This window comes from Heptranchias perlo, chromosome 7 (assembly GCF_035084215.1).
Source record: "Heptranchias perlo isolate sHepPer1 chromosome 7, sHepPer1.hap1, whole genome shotgun sequence".
In the NCBI taxonomy this organism is placed as follows: domain Eukaryota; kingdom Metazoa; phylum Chordata; class Chondrichthyes; order Hexanchiformes; family Hexanchidae; genus Heptranchias; species Heptranchias perlo.
The window spans coordinates 54890556-54915967 of NC_090331.1; the positions used below are offsets into that span (position 1 = coordinate 54890556).

At 35.9% G+C, this 25412-nt stretch overlaps 3 protein-coding genes across 3 annotated transcripts; all 3 read left to right on the forward strand.

The window, feature by feature from the left end:
- The first annotated feature begins 732 nt into the window (after window positions 1–732).
- hoxd12a (homeobox D12a) lies at window positions 733–2559 on the forward strand. Its single transcript, XM_067986806.1, has 2 exons — window positions 733–1312; window positions 2065–2559. Exons 1-2 carry the CDS (start codon window positions 733–735, stop codon window positions 2301–2303), a joined length of 819 nt encoding a protein of 272 aa, XP_067842907.1. The 3' UTR covers window positions 2304–2559.
- Window positions 2560–9068: 6509 nt separating this feature from the next.
- hoxd11a (homeobox D11a) lies at window positions 9069–11155 on the forward strand. Its single transcript, XM_067986808.1, has 2 exons — window positions 9069–9737; window positions 10289–11155. Exons 1-2 carry the CDS (start codon window positions 9080–9082, stop codon window positions 10519–10521), a joined length of 891 nt encoding a protein of 296 aa, XP_067842909.1. The 5' UTR covers window positions 9069–9079; the 3' UTR covers window positions 10522–11155.
- Window positions 11156–19455: 8300 nt separating this feature from the next.
- hoxd10a (homeobox D10a) lies at window positions 19456–23353 on the forward strand. Its single transcript, XM_067987600.1, has 2 exons — window positions 19456–20288; window positions 21489–23353. The coding sequence occupies exons 1-2, from the start codon at window positions 19550–19552 to the stop codon at window positions 21758–21760; spliced, it is 1011 nt and encodes a 336-aa protein (XP_067843701.1). The 5' UTR covers window positions 19456–19549; the 3' UTR covers window positions 21761–23353.
- Window positions 23354–25412: the final 2059 nt, after the last annotated feature.

The following is a 25412-nucleotide window of genomic DNA, read 5'->3' on the forward strand; positions in this document are numbered from 1 at the left end:
CGTTTGCCTTCATATTCGTCTTTTTCGTTAACAAAAAGTGATAAAATAAAATATATAGCGTGCTTGATTTAAACATAAACGTACTTCTCATAGAAATTAATACTGCACAAAATAAATATTCGCTAATATATATCTAAAAGTAATGCGTTGAAATATAAAAAGTCTACCGACTTTTTAATGAACATGTTACATTTTTATTCGACCTAAATAGATGTTACGAATTATCATCAGTTAAAATAATGCCATATCTCTGCTAATACATTGAATGGGTTTTAGGTTTTAGGTATTAGGTTTTCAAGAATTATGGAAATTGGCTTGAAATAGTCAAGGGAACACATGAGCATTTCGGATATTTAAAGCTATTGTTCTATTAATCAAATATAACATGTAACTACTGGATCGTTTTATCAGTGTATGTGAAATGTTCGGCAGTATATTGAAACTGTATTTCCAATTTATTACGTTACAATTTTTTTTCTAAACGATAAATGCATCCTATTGATTTCAGCGAGTCGCGCCGCGTTAACAGCCGTTGAGTGGGATGGAGGTGCACATGGACGTGGACTTGGACATTTCAGATGTGAGTTGTGTTGGGACGGAGGCGGTGCCAGAAAAGAAAGCTGCTTCCGCCTGTCTTGTGACCCTCCTGGAGCCAATCAGTGAGCGCCTTTCGTTTATCTCTGTCTGGGAGCTAAATAGGGGACAGAGAAGATCTGATCGCGCTCCTCGGAAATGTGCGAGCACAATCTGCTAAATTCAGGCTATGTCGGCTCCCTGTTAAATTTTACCAGCCCGGAACCCTTCTATTTCCCCAACCTGCGTCCGAATGGGGCTCAACTGGCAACTCTGTCGCCAGCACTCTCCTATACCCGCAGGGAGGTGTGCTCGCTCCCGTGGACTTCGAGTCCATGCGCATCGCCGCCGCAGAACCGCGCCTTCAGCGGCTACTCTCAGTCCTATCTTAGCAACTCAGTCTCCATCAGCATCAATAGGCATGGATCAGACAAGGCAGCAGTCGGCGAAGAGCCAAACAAATACTACTTCCAAGACAGCAGCCGAAAACTGGAGGAGAGATGCAGACACAACCAATCTTATCCAAGTGACACCAGCATCCCCTCTTCAGTCAACATCAATCCTGCTAAATACGAGTACCCAAACGTGGAAACATCTCTGCATGGCTCGTCATTAAATAACCAAGGCTTTGAATTGAATTCCAACTCTCCCACTGTAAATGAAGGCATCAAGCAATGTGTGAGCCTCAATATGTCATTACAGTCATCAGTAACGCCAGTATGCAACAGATCCTCCGATGGTATAGTATCAGTGTAATATTAAAGCGATGATTATTTGAAAACTGCAGTTTCAACCATTTCCCAAACTGCTACCTGTCACCTTCACGTGAATTTCATACATTGATCATCAAACATTGATCCCGGAACACTTGCGCGTATTGTAATCAGAACCATCAGGAAACGAATTATTGTAATTACAAAAAATGATTAGGAGGAGATAATGAGACACAATGAAATGAAGAGCATGGTAGCAGTTCATTTGTGATAGATGGAATTATTTTAAATAACAAGTAAAATTGCAACGTTAAATACTTCAGTTTTAGTTATAGCTAACTTTTAAATGATGAAGAAATCGTAACTGTTTCCTGAATTTTTCGCCATTTTCTTAAGATGCCAATATTTCAGGGAGATTCCTTTGTTCGGATTTATCATAGGCGAGTTTTCTGCAGCAACGACTACAGATTATTAAGATATTTGAATACCTTATTTAAATATTTTATTTGTGCTATATGGTTAGCTTCATGTGTCATGTAACAGTTTACCAGTGTTTGTATTTATAAAGGCTAAGTGTCACAAAAATAGAGGCTGTTATATTATTTTGTCGAAGTTTGAACATAATTTCTAAAAAGATCAACAATGCGAATCCTATAACGTTAACAAACTTATTGTCTGAACTAAAAAAACATTGAAAATTTGAATCATTTTGGGTTGGGCGGGGTGGTGAAATATTTCAATTACTTCAGCCTTTTTTCTTCTCAATTTCGATTTGCAGGGCTGCCTTGGTGTCCAACCCAAGTGAGGTCAAGGAGGAAACGCAAGCCGTACACAAAGCAACAAATAGCTGAACTTGAAAATGAATTTCTTGCGAACGAGTTTATCAATCGACAGAAGAGGAAAGAATTGTCCGATAGATTGAATCTGAGCGACCAGCAAGTAAAAATCTGGTTTCAAAACCGGCGCATGAAAAAGAAAAGACTTGTAATGCGCGAACAGACACTCTCACTCTTTTAGGCCAAAGTAAAGTTCAAATGTGAGTTTCAAGGTCGTGAATTGAACTTTCTATGGTAATTAAGCTTGCTTGCAGAAAGCATGTAGATCAAGAATATCCATTGTTTTAATGGATAGGTGCTCCTTTGATGTGCTGTCATATAAAACAGCAATCTAACATTGCATTGCCACTGCCACTAGTCCAGGGCGTGTTGGTTTACTTAAACATCAGCAACATACAGGGACTGAGATGCAAACCACGGATACCTCGTGAACATTTGCTATAGTAGGAAATTGATCGCAAGGCACAAATTTGACTTCTTGTGGCCTGTACTTTGCTGTCCACGGATAAGGTGCCGGCGTCTTCTCATCATCATTTATTAGTTTCAAAGACATTTGTAATTGTTTTGTTTCCTCAATTTGTTTAAATTGACATATGACTGTCCACTCGAGTAACATCAAATATTCTGCATTTTGAGAATGTAAGTACAACAGGTAATTAGAATGGAACATTCGTATTTTAATCTTAAATATATAAATATTATGCATGCAATCTACCTATTTAAATTGAGTTCTAATAAAAGGAACGACGAAGCAATTTTTCATTTGTATATACAACTCAAGTTGTTTTGTAATCGTGCTGTGAAACTGGAGCCGGAAAGCGGATTAATTCAAAGGTGTATGAAGGTCTAATAAGGATGTATACCTAACCAGGTGTATTAAATTTGTTTTTCGAAAACAATGCGTTTACGGGATGAGTGACAGCAATGTGTGTGGATTTTAATTAGAAAAAAGGAAAGGTGCTCATATTATTGAAGTTCTGTGTCTGACTTCAGTATAGTTGGTGCTGTGTTGTTTTTAAAGATGCGACGACCTCGGCTTCATAATTCAGAGTTACTCTGCTGAAATTACATGTAAATGCGGTGCATAGAATTAAATAAATAAGCAACGTGCCAGAAATTAAAAATAATAAATAAAACACACGGGTGATAAACTGTTATGGAACTGTATTTTTAAAGGCCCATATTGAACACAATAAAAATAAAGAAACACGCCTCTCCAATTTTTTTCTACAATTGATTTATTGCAGTTGTTTTACTTCAGTAACATATTTATTGAACGCCTAATTTCTGAATAAGTTTCAATATTCATACACTGGTGATTGATTCAGAACGCACAATATTCACCTGATGCACGAATTTTGGGATTGGAAAAGATGAATCGCCGTGTAGAGACACGTTACACGATATATTGGTTCGTAATCAATCGCTTTCAAATGATCCCATCTTGTTGGAACAATATTGGCAGCTCACTGCGCACGCGAAATAATTTTCATCAATCAATTTTCTATAAGATATATAATCGTTATAAACTCCCAGGGTTTAATGATCAAATTCGGCTTTTAAGTGTGCAAAATCTCACTGGGTTCTGGAAAGTCTGATCATGATGGAAGATACAATTTAAGGAAATCGAATCCAGAGTAAATGAGACAAATATGTCTCTTCAGTAGTGTTCTTATACACCAATATTAAAGTGAAACCGGTGCACCAATAGAAACAGCATAATAATATAAAGACATCCCGTGGTCTTCTCTCCTATTTTTATTCCACTGGACTCTTGTGTGAGCGTTGTTATCTACCCCCTTCCTATTTTTACTGATGGCTGACCGCTATTTTATTCGAAGCAAAATAGCAATGCGCCCTTCTATGTAAGACGTGCCTATTAATTTACAAACATTCACATTCTTAATCGTTAGAAAGAGTAAGTAACCACGAGTGCAAATATTTAAAGGCAAACTTGTACGAAATAATGTAAAATGAAATTATCTATTCTTTGCTGCAATTTGAAAATGATTTGACCTGGGCGTCACGTACGTGTTTCACTTGAAACAAGAATGAGACTTTTATTAATTTATTTCATATAGGTTGAGGACGATTCAAATCGCCATTAGGACACACGTTTCATCGAACAGTTTAGGAATTATTGTTTGTATTGAACTATAGAAATAATGTTTAGGTTTTAGAGAGCGGAGTCAAGTGCTATCAACCCCTTTTGATAATTATAATTTCACTTTCCATTTATGGGCAACGCCATGGTCGGATTCTACTTAGTTCATGTTTTGATTTGACGGCATCAGTGTGGTCGATTTTTAATTCATTTAAAAGCGAAAAATCATATTTTTAATGTAAATAGGTTCTGCTTGTTAATGAACGAGGTTTGATGGAAATGTCTTTGTACTTGAGTTTGGACAGTTATCATAAGATGTAAATGAGAGTGAATGAGTTGCAGCTACTTCGCTTCTCATTCTAGCAAATCAGGACGTGGGTGGGCAGAAAACAGCCAGTTACTTCTAACCCCGCCATTTGTCTGGACTCTCATTAATTAAACATGCAGCACGCAATTTTAAGAACCTTTATTGAAATATTTCAAAGCAAAGGTATATTCTCTGATTAAATGTCATTAAGTATTTCATTCTGGGCATTTTACTAACAGTACCTGTTTGGGATTCATTAACAACAGAGTTTCATGGGTCTTAAATATATCAAAATAATATTTCGACAATTAGGTCTGGAGGCAATGAAAACATGCTTAGGAGATTAGAGAGTGTTTTTTTCAGGCAGGATATGTAAGTGGAGCCTTGCGCTGAAAATAATGCGTGCACATATTTTAAAATTATTTTAGTGAAATTAAATGGATCCGAGGTTGGTATTCAATCATTTGCTCGAGTCAAAGAGATTTTCAATGTCCCTAGTCCTTGGACTTCATGTTTGTAGCAAGTAAATGAAATAAATGTAGATGTCTGCAGCCCAGATGTTATATATAAGAACACTTTCCTCCATTGTCTGGATTATGGCAGCGAACAAAAAGGTTACTATTATTGTCGAGACCTTTTTACATTTCAGAAAGGCAGGTGCTATTGGGGAGAGTACTCTGGTCTTCAGCACAACCTAACAGCACGTTAAACTAGGCTACGCCAAAGTAGAGGTTCTTCCATAACCGCTGGACGTAAAATATGTATTTAAAGATTCCATCAAATTCCATTGCACTCGGGTTGCAAAACTTTTGCATAAAATTGTACGTACTTCTACTATCAAATACAATTAAAACGAATGCGTGCAGTAGTTTACAGATACTTTGCTCACTTTTTAGAAAGTTAATAAACATAGAATTAACCTAAATGTGAACCTCGAATCTATCGAATTTGGAGAGCTTGTTTTAGAAGCATTTTAATCGAATGAAAACGTCACGTAGGTTTGCAGTATGGACGAGTGATTCTGCGGCAGCTTCTACCAAACACAGGAAGGACGTCCGCAAGCGCCACATTAGAAAATTATTAAATTTCAAACAAATCCAGCCACCAATTAATCGGAAATGCTAGAAGGTCCTATATATTTTAACGCAAATTTACCTATATGTAAATGATATTTAAAAACCTATGAAGCCATGCATTTGCTAATATTGAAAATATCACTGTTATTAGCGCAATTACACTTCTAGTTCAAGTATTAATTAAAAAAATTAACGGAGACCCCAGTGTTTCGGCACCGTGAATTGACTTTCACATTGAATTAGCGGAGGATGAAAAGGACTATTGCTATTCGCTTCTAACGGCTGCTGTTGCGTTTTGGGGAATGATCAGCCCTGAGCGAGGTGCTGAATTTCTGAATGATTTCCGCTTGTATTATACCACGAGATGCAAATAATTGTGGCGCATCATTTCAGACTGCTATTTATATTAATGCGTTGGGTAATTGCAACTAATGTAAATTACAATAGCTCCGAAATTTATTGTAACTAGGTTATTATATTTGCAGTAGTATAACCCAGAGCTTTGGGAATTTGTCGGACATTACGTCGAATTGCTCGGAATCTCTTTTTCATCTCACTTTTATGGGTCGAGCTGCCAGACGGTGTCTGTACATGTTCTCCAGATACTGGGGGCGCCATAACAAAGTTAAGGTCAAGTTAGTGTCTCTTTTTGGATTGCACGAGTCTAACATGCCTACTAATCCTGGACTTTGCTTGACTAATTAGGTTATTTTTCACATTCGAAATACTTAATGTTGCGTACAGTGCAAAAAAACAAAGAAGAAACTAATATTTTGCTTGGAACCTCAACGTGAAACAGCAGATCGTCGACTTGACCAATTGCGTAAGAAAAAAACACGTCCAACAAACTTGCTTCGTACATCGCCTTTTGTTGCATATGTGTAAGAGATACTGATGCTAATTTATATAGTATAAAACTCTTAGCTTGGTATAACCTTTGCTTCCTCATCAACGTTAAACAGCTTGTTGAGTATATATCGACAATTATTATTCAAAACAGGCCGAGCTGGTCATCTGAACACGAGACAAGAACAAAGGACACTTTTAATTCCCTTTCTATTTACAGCTATTGCCATATTATTGAACTGGATCTTTTAGCGCCATTGACAAATGCTATTTGATTGCCCAGTTTGTACTAGTACGTGATTTTGTAACAGTTACTACTTGCAAATTACATCGAGACAATTGCCAGTATATTTAAGTGTTAGAGCTTTACATGGAACAACAAAAGCCGTATTATAACCAGCGCATAATTAAGTTAATTCTATAATATATGAACAGAATGCACAAGATGAAGCTTTTATTAATTATACAAAGGAAATATTAGATTCTAAAAGAAAATTTTAAAAGTCGTGACTGTAGACAAGCTAGTGGTGTCGCATTTCAAATTATTTTGCAGGAATAATGCTCGACAAGCTGTTCCACAGTTTAATGTGGGTTTACCTTATTTTGCTGTATCAGTGACCACTGACCACATTGAGAATACTCAACTGTGTTACATCAAGAGATTTCAATCTTTGATTTAATTTGAGGTTAACTATCATTATTATTTTACAATAAACAAATTTAAAAAGCACGCGTTTTGGTTCTCACTGATTAAAACAATACAATGTCAAATGCTTTATGCTGACAAAGACCGGATGTTACATTTATATATGTGTGTTCAGGTTCGGTGCTAATGAAGCACACGAATCTAAATTTAGCACATTTGTTGCTTTCAAATCTTCCATTTAAATCTATATTTTAGGAAAATTATTCTACAACCAAAACAATGTTTCTTCTATAATCAACAATGTATACGTTTCCATTATGTTTTCATTCGGGGAAGTAGAACTTGGGGTTCATCCTCAGATTACTCGAGTTGATTGTACAGAATCGTCATCTAATGAGTCAGATATAGGCATAGTAAATTGTGTATTTATACCTGACAAAAGCAAACGCATATTGATCATACAAGCATGTGCTGTTTGACCGTATCGGAAAATATTAATACAGATAATGACATGTATTCTTCGAAGAGTGTATAAAAGTAAATACGAACATAGGAATTGTCGCACAATTAAATATGATTTCTTTTCTTCGTGAAGTTATTTTTCTGTTAAATCAATTCGGATTTAACATTTACATTCATTCGCTGTTTTTGCTTTAATTTGTCTGGTCTTCAGTTAAAAGGGCAGGGTACAATCGACAGATGTAGATTCAAGCACTTGTCAAATAAGAAGCTCACTTTCATGCAAATCAGCCTATTTTGAAAAGCATGGTCTAGGTTCTGCGAATGGGGAAGATTACAGAATAACTCGGCAATTATCTTATTTTAATTCTTAAAGTGCTGAAATTAATTATAGCTTCCGAAACACAAGCTTTGATTTGTAAATAAGTTTTTTAAAATTTATGCAAATCCTGAATATGAACTTTAGAAATTACAATGAAAAATATACACATCGAGCAATCCTGGTATTTTGGGAATAATCCAAATATTGTTTTACTGCCATATTTTGATGTTACCACAAAAGTGGCGCTGCAGTTCTCGATGCATTAAACTTTAAAATCTTGTTTAATTTACATATTTACGGTTTATATTGAATATAGCGTTAAATTCACACAGTCGCTGGACGGTTATTTTGCGTAATGCAAACAGTAAATTGATTTTTTCCAAACACCATCATAGGTTTTTAATGAAGAAAAATCGTTTTTGGGATGTATAATAAGCTAGGCAGTAGGGCATGACTTTGCCACTTGCATATTCTTGTCAATATGATATGCCAACCTCCATATTAAAAATTAAAGGGAGGGGCTGGAAATCACTGTTCAAGATACGTGAATGAATAGTGCCGTTATCGTCCTTTACTTTAATAGACACATTCTACTTACGGTCCTTATTATGAGACATATAATGAAAACTCTAGTCACACTTCAAACCGACCTAGAAGTATCTTGTAAATCGGTTCACCAACACAAAATAGCTTGGAAATCCTCTTTATTACCCATGGAATGCTGTAATGCTTATTAAAATAAATTATAAATTATTACATTTTAAAATATAATTGCCTGTTTGGCAGAATAAGGCTTTTATCTTATGAATATGAAGCTGATAGCTAATGAAACACTGGTGTTGTTTTTAAGCTTCCCAAAAATAGAAAGGCATCTGTGACAGGCTATGATCAGCAAATTAAATTATTTGTTATAGTGTTTGCTTTATCCTTCGTCGGAGCACGAATCGTTGGTACTGGGAAACAAACGCGGCTACCTTGCAATGTCTGAAAGCCGATAGGCTAGATTCGAGAGTCTTACCTACGAGTTCCTAAGGATGGATCTTAATGACCAAAACTGATATATGGTAATTTCTACATTGGATCACATGACTCGTTTACCCTTAGAATCAATCAAGATGAATTGTACGTCACCTTACGTTTCAATTTTTTTCTTTCGCGGACCCCGTTCATACGCCTTTAGAGTAGAATAGATGGAGCATGCTTAACGCCATCAATCCTGATAATTCGTCCTCGCAACCCCGAAAACAAAACATGACTGAGTTTGAAGACCGTAGTAGCTGCACCTCGAGTATGTATCTACCCAGTTGCACGTACTATGTTTCAGCCCCAGATTTCTCGTCAGTGTCAACGTTTTTACCGCAGACCACTTCTTGCCAAATGACATTTCCTTACTCCTCTAATTTAGCCCAGGTTCAACCTGTCCGAGAAGTGTCGTTCCGAGATTACGGATTAGAACATCCGACTAAGTGGCATTACAGGAGCAATTATGCTCCGTATTGCTCTGCAGAAGAAATAATGCACAGGGACTATATCCAGCCATCGAACAGGACGGGAATGTTGTTTAAGAATGATACTGTATACAGTCAGCGTGGAAGCTCAAATCCATCTTGCAATTTCTACACCACAGTTGGCAGGAATGGAATACTTCCTCAAGGTTTTGATCCGTTTTTTGAGACAGCCTATGGGATTTCTAACTCTTCTAATTGTGAACAGTTGACCGAAAAGTCCGTGTCTACGTGCCAGAGTATCACAGCATCTGATAAACTTTCTTCGGGCCGGGAGAAAGAAACTACAACCGAAAAGAGCACCGTCGAGTCATCCCGTAACAGTGCGGCCGAAAAAAACAGCCTATCCAGTAGGTGCAGTAGTAACCCGGGGTTAGAATACAGGGCCAATACATTTTGTCTCACAGGTTTTATGTGAAATTTTATAAGCAGGCGAAGGATTTTATATACCCTATAAGATCTGCTTTAATGTTGTAAAGGTTGTTTACGATGGGAAATCAGTTTAGGTGGGCTTTTTGAATATGTAATACCACGAATAGTCGATATTAACTTTCTGCAATGTCATTAATGTTAGTGCAATTTGACCGGAGGATTTCCCCGTTTCTATTCATTGCAAATACTTTTTGTTCATACCATCAAAGCAAGGTTTTATGTGTTTTTTTTCTGCGAGTCTTGCTTTCAATATGAATATAATCAAACTTTGTAAAAGAAAACACAATCAAATATATTCATTAAAAAACTTCACGAAGAAACAAATTGTGCTATCAGAGTACATTAGAAAAGTCGAATCATTAACTTTTTTGCCTCGTTTCAGGTTTAGTTTAACTAAGTACAAGAAAATAAAGAACGCATCTGTTGGTCTATGATGATTTGTAACTTTTTTAAAACATATTTCCATCAGCTGCTCTGCGATCCAGAAAGAAAAGATGTCCTTACACCAAATATCAAATCCGGGAACTTGAACGAGAATTTTTCTTCAATGTCTACATAAACAAAGAAAAACGCTTGCAGTTGTCGAGAATGTTAAACCTCACCGACCGACAAGTCAAAATTTGGTTCCAGAATCGAAGAATGAAAGAAAAGAAACTTAGCAGAGACCGCCTGCACTTTTTTACTGGTAACTCTTTATTGTGACTATGATACAGTTTACTCGTGATGGATTCTCTTCGGCGAACTCTTCATTGCCTTGGTCAATATTTATTTACACAAAGAGGAGCTGCAAGTGTGAGGGAACAGTCTTGCTGTTCTTAAGTGGAAACCAGACTGTCCTTATTACGATTGACGTGGAATCAGGTTTAAGGTGACACGGTTGTGCAGGAAACATGGGCATAATGTTTATTAGGGAGCATTCTTACCTCAGCATTTGTGATATTCACTTCCAAAGGAAGAGGCTTGATTCTACGGGATATTCAGGGCAAAAAGGAGCAGTGTGCTAATTTTAAACAGTAAACCGGGGCAATAGAGGGCTGAAATGGAACAATCGTTCATTCGCAGCGATGGGTCAATCAGATAATATTGTATTTTCTATTTCTGTTTTTAGTCAATGTATAGCCAAACTAACCAGAATTGTTCAAGTTGTGTGTGTAATCACACGAAAAGAAGAAATGCATATTTATTGTTTTACTTTTTCCATTGTATTTCATCAGTTAACATACTATAGCTAGAGATGTCTAAAGCAGTTGCAATGTTAATAACGCTGCTTTAAGGTTACAAACTAGTTGACATTTCATGGTAAACGCATATGTTAGATTGTGTTTTTTTCTCAAATGAGTAAAAGCCTTATATGAAATCTTATGAATAAAACTTTTTTTTTTAAAAAGACCAATTGAGTTTATTTAAGCAGACCTGATACAGCATGTCACCAATTGGACTTACAAATGGTACAAATATTGTTGATCTATGAAATATAATGAAAAGCAAACATTACAGTTTACTGTCCCTGGCTCGCGTATTGTGCGTCTCCATGACTAGTCATTTAAGACATAGTCTTTAGTTACTGAAATACAAAAATAAACGCACCCAAATGAATAGTTTTAAACAATCTGTTTAAAAGAAAAAGTCGAATGTTGACCTGATGTTTTGCCTATAAACATGACAGTTAATTGCAATTAACTTTTTACATACTTCAATTAAACATATTTATATCTGGAAATTAATTGATGGATCTACTTCGATTGGATGGTAAGAAAAAAACAAATGGGAACGTATATTCAAAATTAAACTGAACTTCGGCAAAAAGGAACCAGTTAAATTTATACGCAAAATATGACAACTTGAAGTTCACCTCGGTGTCTCTGTAATACAGCAAGTAAGGCTTCACAAAATTCTTACGTTTCTTTTCGATAAAGAATTGCCAAATTTCCGTGCCGCATGACAGCATTTTTGTTTACAAAACCTTGAACTGTCTAGACAACATCGTAAAGTTCACTGCTCTAAACAGCTTAATGGCGACTTACTTCACCTTCTAGTCACTAAGAGAGGCTTCCACACTATATACCAAACAAAAGGATCCAGGGAAATCAAAGTAAATAGGACTGACTAGAAGATTTTAAAAGGGAAGAAAAACACAAAGTCAAGTTAATTTATAAAGTCTAACATTTGAAAAAGTAAAAGCAAACGATCTGGAACTCACATAAATTACATCAAACAAATCTGTTTATCTTAATGAAGACCAGGATGATACCAAAAAAATAGCTTCGTCTCGTGAGCATACCAAAGTATATTTTGTAAAGAGAATTCTTATAATGTTGCCTTTGAACTTCTGTAATGTCAAGGTCATCACCTTTAACCTTTTTGAAGACATAGGCGCCTGATGGCTGTTGGGTTGTTCTTGCAGTTTGTCTCCCAAAGTAAAACAAAACCTTCAACATCTAAAACATGCTGCTAAAGTGCGCATGCTTAAGGACACTTCCAGTCAAATGTGAAAAATGGCCCTTCCTTAAAATGCCTCTATTTTAGCTGAGTTTTTGTGTTATTCAAAAGTTACGTTCAACAACACTCTCCAAAGTTTTTTTTGCACAACACAGATAAATGCTAACACTCCTTTGCCCCTCTATAACAACCGTAACATAGTAAAAACATCTTTCCATATAGGTTATTCTCATACGAGCTGAACTAGTCAAAATTGTTGATCGTACGTGCATACACTATACCAATCACCCACGAGTGTCTCGGTTTCCATGGAAATGGGCGAAAATGTAATTTACGACTCAATAGTTGAAATTTCCAATGCAAATCTGAGCGTTCCACTTTCTCCGTATTCTTGTAACTCACTATACTGATCTAAGCATGATTTTACCGTTTGCACATCCTGCTGTAATTATCCGTAACATATATGATTTGGTTAGGTTCGCTACAGAACTGTCAAGTAAGCGAGAATAGTTTACAGTGGTACTCTGAACATTGTCAGCGATGGTTGATTCTACAAATAGCCACACGGCGGCGTACTGCAGCTCCACGACCCAGCCCAGCCCAGCAATCAAGGTCTGTGGTAATGGCTTTCAGGGATGAACATGAAATTAACTGAAATAATGTAAGTATTACGAACGATAAAGTTCTGTTTGTTGCGGTCATATATCTGGAACACCATATCGAAGTATGGAATTAAATGAGGTATTAATTAAATACAAGGCAGCTCATTGCAATCGTATGTTCATTTGGTTCATTGCTCGCTTCAAAAGATTAAGGCGTTACTTTCTTGCCGTAATGAGTCCAAAATAAATAAAAATCACTTTCCATTGACGTTATTTTGAGAGATTTTTTCGACTTTACTTAGTATATTCGCTTAAACTTGATTGGATTCGTTGGGTGCAGAATACACGAAGTTACAAAATAATGGAGCCGAAACAAAGGTTTTGTAACGTACAACACATTAAAATCAAATCAGATTTAATATATTATTTCCTGTAACAAACCAAACTAACATTATGAATATATAGAGTAAACCAAGGGAACATATTACCGTTTATTTGAAAAACTATGTTAAACAATTTAACAATAGGTGGACATTGTTAAATGTTGAGAAAAATGCTAAATAGCTATATTCACATCCTACGATATGGCCGGCTTAAATGGCAGCACAGTATCTGAATCAATCCTTTCTAAGTACTGCATCCCCTCTTACAGCTTCTCCGCAATCCAGATTGATTTAACAAGATTATAAAATGAATAATGTTGGACGGTCAAATAACATTTCAGGCTATACATTTCACCGCGATAATGACGTTTTGTTTAACCACAGTATTCGTTTTTTAAAATTGACAATGAACGCCATTTACATCGTTTTTGCTTGTTAAATTACTACGTTCTTTTGTAGAAGTGAAAAAAAATGTTGTAACCAATATTTACTTAATGAGAAAAATCATTAACTACCGCATTTTGTCAACGAGAATGGAAACAAGGGATATTTGACGTTAATGTTCTGTGAACCATTCAAGAGGAATCAACGATATATACCTAACGTGTGGAATTTTCCTCTCTTACGAGAAATGGTTTCAGAAATTTGAAATGCTATATTGTATGCAAGGAGATAATCTTTAATCTCTCGTTGTAAAACAGGAATAGTACATATTTGCATCATATTTCTAAATAGTTGAAAGCGACTGATCATATTAAATGGCATATTAAATATTAAATACTCGCTCCTGCTTCATTAATGTGTGTGTATTAATTGGGCCGTTTTGCTTTTAAATTCCTACTTGCCCCAAAGAAGACGGCTCATTTAAGAACATAAGCTCATTGCCCGAATGTGCTTCACTTTCTCATGACATGTTCAGAGTTGTCCGCTATCTTCCCTTCAGTTCCGTACACTTCTCGAATTCTGTTAGGAACTTTCCGAAATTATGTTTCTTTTTGTTCTTGTAGAATATTTTTTTAAATGGCGAAAAACTGTTTTGATAGAGTCCATTTTTCGTGCCTATTTATCTTATAAGACGTTTATTAATTTTACTCAGATTAAACGCAGACATAAATGCACGCACGCAGATAATTTAAAACATAGGAAGGCTAATATTCCGATACATGTAATTGCTTACTGATACCCGAGATCGTTACCGATAGCAAAGATCACAACAGTTTATTTAATGTGACAAGGAGTGAAGTGATTTAAATATGTTGGACTCTGTTGCTAGTAATTTGCAATTTGTAGTAAGGAATAATGAAAGCGGCGGTCGTGTACACTATAATTTAGCTTTCACTCACAATTTAACTGAAAACGTTCAGTGACCAAAAATATTTCCGAAGTATCTACAGGTGGTAACATTAAAGCAACGTTATGTAATAGACAACTGTTGTGACAACCAAAGTTAGGCTGACGAAAGCTTTACGTGCATTTTAGCCGGATGTTTAAGGAATATTCAGGCAGGAAGGGATGTTTTCATTCAATCTTTTCCACATTTATCTGATAAACTATAAACAAAAGCATAGGCCTCAACCGATGACACACGCTTTATGTTAACAACCTTTAATTTTGAGATATAAATAAGGCAAAACGCTAAAAATAAAATCAAGGTGAAAGTGAAGGATACAAGTGGCTGGAGGTTTCAGGGTCACAAGACCATACCAGTTTAGGCTAGTGGGAAATTGAAAAGGAGAAATGAGAGCCTCCTACAAAGCATAGGGTCAACAGCCTGGTTACCACCACAAGGAAAACAAACAAAGGAACAAACCTTTCTGTTTAAAAACTTGCAGGGACATTACAGTGATTTTAAATTGTTTGACCAAAACATTTTAGGAACTTGACAAATGTTCTTTCCTTTATTTTGTCTCATTTTGACGGTAGGGTTGTTGTGTGGGGGGGGGGGGGGGGTTGCGTCATGTTATATTGTAAATCGCTGTAAATGTAACACTGTTGTCTTTATGTTCCTGTTTAAATTTAATATTCATTAAGCTTCCCTTATATAAAATCTTTCCAGCAAATCACATTCCACATTAAAGTATTACGAGGTTTTAATTAAGCTCCATCATTAGAACTGATTTAAGGAGGATTGTATGTAACATTTCTCCCATAAACAGCGTATAACTACGTTATTAAACATTAAAGTATCGTTTGGAGACTAATCAGTCAGCCCACTTACTAGCTGCTATTAATACAAGCTTTCCTTTGCTAAAATTTGGCTCTGCGTGAGTTGAGTGTACCCTGATGATAACTGTGTTTGATATTGCAATCTTTTCCTCTACATACCAGGACACTTTATAGTTCAAAGATTTCATAGCCGTTAATTCTAGTGTGTCTGTAGTCGTAATATTTTATGAGTTTTTTGTCATACCAGGGATCTTATGATACAGGTTTACAGACTTATAATTTTATTTGAGTACGCTGAAGTTAACAATTCTAGTATATCATACAGAACCTCTTGATACAATTAAGTTATTTTGTTTACTTGACATGTAATTCTTAGCGATTGGTGCAGTGTAGCCTTAATGGGTGGTTAATATGATAACCCGCTATCATTGGTTTTAATAAACATATTAATACAATCAACGTCAGGCTCGTGTGCAAATAAGAAATAAATGTTAAAGTGGCTTTGTAAATTTAACGCGTTTCCTGCATAACATTTTACAATAGTTAAATATGTACATAAATACAAATGTACTGCAGTTATGCCTCCCTAAATAATGTTACGATAAGTAATGTTGCTTGTCTTTAATATGGCCGGTACAATATGAGGACAAATAACTGGTACTAATAAATGGACGGCACAAGTCACGGCTACTGAGCAGCGAATTACTGAGCAGTGTTGAGTGAAAAAGAAAGACTTCATCGTGAAAACACTTTTGAGCTATGCCTTGCCTATTGTAAGATCAAGACATCTCGTCTTTCGAAGGTTATGTAATTTTCTGTTTTTATTTCAAATTTCTAGCATCCGGAGTATTTTGCTTTTATTTTATATGTAATTTTGGGATTGTAATTTGTATCCGAATACCAGTTTTGCATTATGCAGGCCATTAGGCGCTGAAACTTCTCTCGTTCAAGGCTGCAAGAAGCATCTGTTGTCTGTAAATAGTGCAGCATCGGTTCTCGTCTGTATTACTTCCAAAGTCACTACCACTGAGTTATTTGCTGCGGATCGCTTTCAAGCAAAACTAGTTTGATTTTGTTCACTGTGAATCTGAATGCTGTTTACAATATAGGGAGGCATTGTGCAATAAAAAACACACTGCTGCCTCTCGTTCAACAATTCATTGCTTATATACGCAACTCAGAGTTTGCTTATTGCCTACAACAGTAATTTAAGTATCTTATTATTCCAGGTATAGTCGTGCTATCTACATGTGTTTAATGAATTATATATTTTATTAATAGTAAAACAGTATTGGTGGATTGTATTTTATTTTGATTGGGATATAAACTACCTTAATGTTTAGGTTGAGTAGACGTTAAGGTTTGCGGCTGCTGCGGATTGTTGACAGGAAATAGTAAAGAAGACATGACAAACACATAGCCTTTGAATACAATGTTGTATCGATATGTGTTTCTGTATTTTAACTCATGTTACACATACATGCGTCCAAGGTTCCAAAAGCCCCAATAAAACACCATTTTGTCCTTTGTACTACTACTCTTGCCCTTGCCTGGAAAACTAGTTTTACATCAAAGCACGCCTACTCTCATTTGTAATTAAGAAAAGACGTTGAATAAATTAATATGAACTTTATCAATAATGTATGATGGTCTCAACTGGGTGCATTATTTGCCCTGCTTTATCGTTCGTCTTTTTAGGTAATTTTTAAGATTTAGTAAAATTATTTTGTACGGAAAGAAAAATAGTTTAATAATCTTCAGAGCCAATTCTAGTGCCTTTTGGAAATCCTTTGCCAGGAAAAGTTTGGCTGTTATGAATGGGATTATGACTTATTTTAGAGAAATATAAGCACTCTAGGATCCAGATAATTGCGTTTCTCTACAAATACGTATTGGAAGCAATATTTCGTGTGGGTGAGATGTGCGACACAAGACGTTGTGAACGAAGTCATGTTCTGGCTTAGAGTAGCTGCTAGCATGGACCAAAAATAAAACTTAAAATAGAGGGGCGCCGAAAAGCTGATTGTAGGGATTTAGACTAGAAAATCTGTCAAATCACAAATAACGATTTGTAACAAGCAGTATATTATCCACTAAAAGGATAATGTCCATTTAAGTGTAACTTACACGTCCAACAAATATTTATGCTTTGCTAATGTTCTGTGTATTTTCAATATTTGAGGAATTTTAAACGTTTCGTGCAAGACTAAAATTTACATAATTCTGAAATAATTTCCGAAAATTACATTTACATTGCAAAAAAAAAAGAAACGAGGCCCCCGTGATAGCCTTGACCCTGACACTGTCGCCTTCTCAGCTCTTCATGTTAAGTAAAAAGTCTCGTCAGTGTTGTGTGGATGCCAAATTGCTCCTCCGTAGTCCAATTGCTCCAATTGCTGCCCGTCGTTACTTGTTTTTTCTTAAACCCTAGCGGGTTCTCCCAATGGACGAACATAAACATATGCTGTTAAATGTCAAGTTGCCTTATGATACTCAGAAAGTTCGGAAAAGCTCTGGGAAATGGTTGCAGCACAAGAATACAACTCCATCAGCCAAGCTGAGGACCTGAAAACAACAAGCACCACCACTGCTAGCGTTGGAAAGCAGGCGGACATGCTGTGTGTCTTTCAATTGTCTTTCACGATGTTTTGACTATCGAGTGCGGAAACATTTCCGGCCTATTTTGGAGAATGTTCCTATTGATTATCAACGAGGAAACCACCCACCTACAGCAGGGAGATGCGTTAGGACCCCAACGTTAAGGGAGATTTTTCTGGATAAGGTAATTATCTCTCAACACCAATAATCTTTATTAAAGGTCAAACCCCAGAATTAATGGCAAGAATCGCAAATGCGGCTCTCCCTCAGCCACAGTCTTAAATCTTGGAAGTTGTCCGTACAAATGTTCGAACGCAACAACAGTATAGAAGTGGGTGAAATCACCATCTGTATGTCTGCATTCTAACTACTATAGATATTTTTGTAATGGAAAGAATAGGCGTTCACTGCACAGGGCGACACGCAATGGTGAGGTAGCTTACAATATTTCAAAATGCGACCTTTGTTATGGGCACTCGTAGCGATTAATTTTACTCATGAAGATTGAGTTGATTGCACAATAAAATACTTTAACCTATTTGCAGCCATAGCATAGAGTATAATTTAGTTCTATAAGAGCAAAAAAAATTACCAAGAATCACGAATACCGATAAGACTGTCTCCATAATTACAAATCACAATACCCAGCTTTTATATCCTGACCACAAACTCGGCAAATGACTCTTTATAGGTCGGATAAAAATGTGAATGACACACTTGTTAAAATTATCTGTGTGCGTCTCTAGTTCACCAGCAAATATGTCAATACATCCCAACAATCTTAAGCGTCTAAAACTGATTTATGACGAGAGCTTTTCTATAATGTATTGGTCCTAAAATATCAACAGAATTTGGCAAGATTTTGATTGCATTCATTGATTTCATAAAACGTTTGTTTTATGTCAAATAAAAGTGACTGGCCTGACTCGTTATACATATAAATGACGTAATTTGTAAAGTGCACACAATGGATTGCCCCTTCGCAGCGCCGGAATTCCCGAAGCTACAAAGACAACCCAGAACATAAACCTGGTTTGCATTGTTTCATTTCACCGACGTTTTCCATTATATCAATAACAACCTTTACAATTCCCGATGGTCGGAAATTGCTGAGATTTTTTTTTCTTCGATCGATTTCCCTTTTGTTTTATCAAAAAACGCTCATTGCATTTTGGCAAAAAGAATAAAAACCGAGTGCTAATTATTTCCCTGTTGATAGCTGGGGTGAGATTGCATAGTATAAAGTATGAATGTGTTGAGGGTTTTGAGTTGGGGTCTGTACGGGGATTGCAGTGAGCTGGAGCGGACGCCACTTTGGAATTGGTCTTGTAGGTGTCGCTGTTGTCCACAGTTAAACTCAAATTCAACTGACTGCGGATCATGTGATGTGCGGGGAGGTAGTGCCTCAAGGCCATTTTCAAATTCCATTGGCTCAGTAGTCATGTGGTTGTACAGAGGCATCCACAATTACACAGGGAATGTTTTGTTAGAGATGTCAGCTTACAAAGGACATCATCTGCCTTCTTCAAATTACTCTCCAAAATGTCCTGTCCCAACAGCTCTCCCGCTACTAACTCGTTTTTAGTAGATTCCCTGATTAGTGCTTGTAGGGGTGACAGCTTCTATTCAAACAGCTCCATGTACATGCCATCCAGCACGGATATGGGAACTTACGGAATGCAGACCTGTGGATTGCTCCCGACCATGACTAAACGAGGAGAGGTTAGCCATCAAAATATGAACATGAGCGTTCATCCGTATTTATCTCAGGTAGATGGTTGGGCTGACCCTTCAAGACCATGCCGAATTGAACAACCTGTTACTCCACATATGCCCACGTGCTCCTTTCCTGCTAGCATAAAGGAAGAAAGCACTTGCTGCATGTATAATTCTGATAAACGGGCTAAACTCAATCCTACAGAAATTCCCGCCTATCCCAGGCTGGTCTCCGAAACCTGTTCCATTGAGAATCCTGAGATTCCCATCCCGGGATATTTCAGACTCTGTCAGGCTTACCCATTGGAGAAAAGCCTGGACTATAATCATGCTGGGGAGGTCAGTTCAAATGTAATGCCGCAGTCAAACCTGGGGTTTATCAGTAAACTCCAGGTATCCAGCCAGTCTCCAGTGGAAAGGAAAATAAACGAGAAGCCAAACGCACAGGAATCCACTAAGGGAATATATATGGAAAGTCCTGAGCCAAAGCCGAGTATATTGGAGGCCAATGCAACCGCTGCAGAAGCCGAGTCTAGCTCGGAACTATCGGACAAAGAGGCTAAAGGTGAGCAGTTAAAAGATTTAATGTGAACATGGCAGCATCGTAAAGCTTATACAAAAGCTTGCATAGTCACTGCAATACGTATCTTTATCGTGGCAATATATTTGGCAAGTTATGTGTACTTCTGGTCACCTAAATTTTTTAAAAAGGCAAGAAAAGTCTGTATAACATGGCATAAAATGACAGTTTTCTTTAATTACAATGAGTTGTTGGGAAATTTGCTCAGTAATGCCATGTCATTGTTGATGACATAGTAAAGACTAGTAAACCATTTACAGATGTCAGCATAACATTGATAGTTTCATCTTAGCGTTGATGTATGTCATATAATACGAGACCTATGGTATTGTATGAACCTTTCGGTGCCATACACGACATGTATAAGTATATATTTAGCACAATGGGAAAGCTCAGTCCTATCCGCTGTATTGTGGAAAGTAAGCTACTTCCATCATTTGCTGACTTGGAAATATTGAGTGGGAGAGGGCTGGTCGCAGTTAAAATTGTCGCTTCCCCGGGAATAGTTAATGTTGAAAATGTAAGGTATTGCTATAAGCTGTGATAAGAGTTCCATTTGAATACTGTGAAATATTGCTAGTCACATATAATCATAAATTCCAATTAAACTGCGCTATAAGAGGCAGCGATAGTAAGTTTAATACTCTAAGATTTACCTCCGGAATTATTTTCACTGTCAGGATTATATAATCATTGAATTTAGTTATGAAGTTGAAAAACGACCTATGTGAAAAACCTATTGGTGCATTGCAACCTAAAGCTTTATATTCCGTTCACAAGTAATAACATTACCTACTAATCATCCATCTAGTATTATCAAATTGTATGCTTTGCGTGTTCTCATCCTACATTACTTTGGCTTTTTTGACAATTCGCTAGCAAACCTGAGCCAAAATGTGCAAAATAATAAAACAACGTATTGTATAATAATATTTGCCAATCTCTAAATTCATTTTTTAGTTTTCTTAATCTATTACGCAATTTTCTCTTTGAGTTACGCCAATTTGTGTGTATATGTGTTATGACTATTTGCCAACAATTTGAGAACATGTATTAGGTTGCTGCAGTCTGTGTATAACTTACGGTGTCAGTTTTGTGTTTAACAGCACCATCTGGGCTGGTTTGAAGTACAGTGTGTCAGAGACATGTTTGCTGAAATCTCATTCCATTTCTTACTTCTGATAGAAGAGATCAAAACTCCGATAAACAACTGGCTAACAGCAAAGAGTGGAAGGAAGAAGAGATGTCCTTATACAAAACATCAAACACTGGAATTAGAGAAAGAATTTTTATTTAATATGTATCTGACTCGTGAGCGCCGTCTAGAGATAAGTAAGAGCGTGAATCTGACCGACAGGCAAGTCAAGATCTGGTTTCAAAATCGCAGAATGAAGCTGAAGAAAATGAGCAGAGAAAACCGAATTCGAGAACTGACCACAAATCTGACCTTCTCGTGAACGTCGAACCGGATCCCAACGTGATCCAACACATTTGATACTATAGTTGTTTACTGGGGACTGTGGAATCGTTCTGTTTATCCACTCTGGGATACAATATTGTCGATTATTCTGATTTGACCCTTTTAGTGTTATGGTTGTCTGAAAGTACAATAGCACGTTTACCGTAGCAAGAAATTTTCTAAAAATGTGTTCTATTTAACACAGGACTAATTATTTACTTTGTATAGTAAGTAGGTCTTAAGTTATTTGACATGCTACAGTTATTCGTGCCATTTGGGAGAAGTTTACTGTATATCAGAACATCAAATTTAACAAAATTACGGTATGCAGTAAAAGGACATTTATTTTGCAACTGCACAGCAGATGGGACAATAATATTAACAATTTATTAGAAGCACACGATTTGATTTGTTAATTACAGAGTTACACTTACACAATGGTCCCATAAAGTAGTGTTTAAATAATTAGGTCTGTACAAGAAACCCTTTAGGTTCATTTCTGGAGTGTGTGATGGAGTCGTAATGCAAATTTTCATGTGTATTTATATGCATGTGTCTGTTGCACGTATATGTATATAAATATAAATATAAATAATAAATCCTAAATTATATTTCCATTTCTTCAATCCTTTTTACAACTTGGGAAGTCTTCGCCAATGGCCATAGGCGAATTTGCTAAATTTCTCGTGGCAATTCAATCCAAATGATTTAACAACGGTAAAAAATAATGCTTTTCACAATACTTCAATGGTTCAATAAACTAAACGTAATAATGTAAGATAGATATTAATTAGAATTCCTTTCCTAATACTTCAGAACAGTAATTTGCGCCGTTGGAATCTCAAGTGGCAAACATAAATCGGCAGGGTAGTTTTCTCTAAATGTGTTAGATTCTAAATTAAACCAAACGGCGGAATTTGACCGGACAATGCGTCCAGTCTGGTACAAGGCACAGAGTTTGTAAATGTACGCATTTATTTATCAAATTATTATTTATTGCGTTGGTAGGATTCTATTTTTGTAAAAAGCATGCATAACGTACTGGCTCAAGAAACACGCTCAGATAGATAAACACTTATTTATGCTTTGTCTCCTCGGTGCAGATGTGTGTATCAATAAAAATATATGAGTTTGCTTTATGTTTATTAGTATAAACCCTCTACTGGGGCATAAGTTGGTAGTATCTAAAGTAACGATTTGAATTTGCAATGTTAAAAGTTAAAGTTTGCTATAGAAATATACACGGACAGTAATAATCCACTTTATTAACTAAAAGGCGGTCACGGTTAGGTACTTCAATTATTTCTTTATTTGAGTTTGACTTTAACCACAGTATCAAAAGCACTTTTATTAGTGCGTCTTTGATGTTAATAAACATACTTGACACATCTAGGACTAGTGTATTCCGACGAGTTCAATGCAAATAATAATTGCTATGCTCACGTGTTATTATCCGGTATCAAACATTGTGAGAAAACTTAGTTGCAGTCAGGGTCAAACATCATGAATTTAATGTTCGTTTCTTTTAAGGATGCCCAGCTGTATCTTGTAAATGTCAACCGCGACAATAAAAAAGGAATAATTTTAGTAACATGATTAGGTTTTTGATATTCTTAACACACAAGGCGACGAATTTCGCTTAGTTTCGTCATATTTCTTAAAGTGCGTTAATAGTATAGAATTCTTCAATCTAAGTTTCGTAGATACAAAAGCAAATCAAAGCAATGTAAATATAGAATGGACAGAAAGGTACTGTCGGATAATGGTTTAACTCGATTTTTTGATGGAGAAGCTTCAATCCAATTAATAAACAGTTTCAACACTCAAGTTAACATTTGTATTCACAGATATAGACCATTTCAAAATCTGCCGGAATCCTAGTCGTTGCCCTTGAATGTTACAGAACAGCATAAATAAAAGCAGACAAAGAGACACATATCTAAAATACACAATAGTAACAAAGTACAGGATACTTACATTTAAACCAAAATTACTAAAATCTTTCGATAACAGTTTAGTGCCACAAACATTATAAAGTTGTTAAATTAAATTAAGCAGCTTTTCTGCATGTCTGTCGTGTTCATAAGACTTAAAAATAGAAAAAAAGACGTGAAACACTTACAATTACGGAGTATACAACGGCATTAAGAAAACATTTGTAAGAAATGAAACCAAATGAAACACACCAGCTGAATCAAGTCCAAGTTTGAAACAAAGTATTGTTTTTACACAATCCGAAACACAAACCGAAACCTTGCAGCGGCTATCATTATATTTGTTTCGATTTACATTCCCAGTAATACTAAATAGAATTTATTCTCGCTCAGATTAGTCTACACGAGAAAACAGGAAAAAATGAGTCTTCTCAATTTGTTTTTAACAACTGACATTCTTTATACAAATAAGAAAATAAATAAAATTAGTTTTAATTAGTAGGTTTAAGTTTATTAACCTGTGGAATTAGTTATTTTCCCTACATAACAATTATAATATTGGAACTGATTCACCTAATAGAGTTTTGTAGAACCCTGATCTGTATAAATGTTTAAACTATTTAAAAGTACTGCTTTTTCTCTATTATATAACAGCACTTAGAAGAAACACAATGCTTTATCATTAATGCACTATTTATCACGTATTTAAGTAGCAACGCCTTTTCTGGTTTAATTTAGGAGGTTTGATTGTCAATCTTAACTATTTTATCTCTTTAGAAAAGAAAGTTTTGCTTGAAGTGCTGTAAAATGGCAGCCAATGAACATACTCTCCGACGACATTCTTTATACGAAATGCGGTGAACCTTAAAAACCTGAATGTTGTAGAAATTTAATTTTATTTAAGTTTTATTTTAAATAACCTTAAAGGGAAAAATGAACCCCACGTTTTTGTTCAGATATAGCAATCGCAGCACCTAACTGTAACTTATGTTTCATTCCTTCGTCTTAAAGTACCTAACACCCAGGAAAGGAACACGCCGTATTTTTCTTTTGTAAATGACATTAAACTGCAACACTGAATTTATTCTTATCCCTTCAACATAACAAAAACTGACATCTTGCGAAAAACGTCCGATTAATTAGTAGCCACAACGTGCGTGATTGCCTGTTATCTAAATACTGCAAGATTATTATTATTTGCATAATCTTAAATGCAGGATGAAGTGTAATAACTTGGTAAAATAGAAAACAAGGTTTGGTGTTTAATGGTTACAAATTGATTAAATAAAATGTCTTGATTGCACTAAGATGTAGTAATGTGAGGCAATAATATATAACGGTTCACACTGGAGCAAAATTGAGTTGAATGGTTATTGACGTGCCTTTTCTTTCAGCTTTGCTAATCTTTAGATTCTGCCCTCTCGCCTTGATCCAAGAAGCAGTGTTTTTTTCTCGTTAATAAAGAGAAAAATATAAATAATAACGCCTCTGCCCATAAACATGCAAGAAAAAAGGGAAGATAAGAATAACGCGCATTTAAAAAGCTAAAATGTGTTTTCTTTTCTGAAACCTCCATGAGGTGGACTCAGTTAATGCCTGTAAACTTATCATGGTGAATGCCAAGATTACAGCACCGTTCTTGACCATTCAAAAGAAAAAAAAATCTTTTGAAAGTGAAAAATAAAGTGGAATTAACCCAGAAATGCGACGATTTTT

What these genes read in the sequence shown, in the direction of transcription:
- hoxd12a (XM_067986806.1), top strand. Translation starts at nt 733, where the DNA reads ATGTGCGAGCACAATCTGCTAAATTCAGGCTATGTCGGCTCCCTGTTA. An exon ending in ATGCAACAGATCCTCCGATG is followed by an intron (nt 1,313 to 2,064) that starts GTATAGTATCAG and finishes TTCGATTTGCAG; the next exon opens with GGCTGCCTTGGTGTCCAACC.
- hoxd11a (XM_067986808.1), top strand. Translation starts at nt 9,080, where the DNA reads ATGCTTAACGCCATCAATCCTGATAATTCGTCCTCGCAACCCCGAAAA. An exon ending in CGAAAAAAACAGCCTATCCA is followed by an intron (nt 9,738 to 10,288) that starts GTAGGTGCAGTA and finishes TATTTCCATCAG; the next exon opens with CTGCTCTGCGATCCAGAAAG.
- hoxd10a (XM_067987600.1), top strand. Translation starts at nt 19,550, where the DNA reads ATGTCCTGTCCCAACAGCTCTCCCGCTACTAACTCGTTTTTAGTAGAT. An exon ending in ATCGGACAAAGAGGCTAAAG is followed by an intron (nt 20,289 to 21,488) that starts GTGAGCAGTTAA and finishes TACTTCTGATAG; the next exon opens with AAGAGATCAAAACTCCGATA.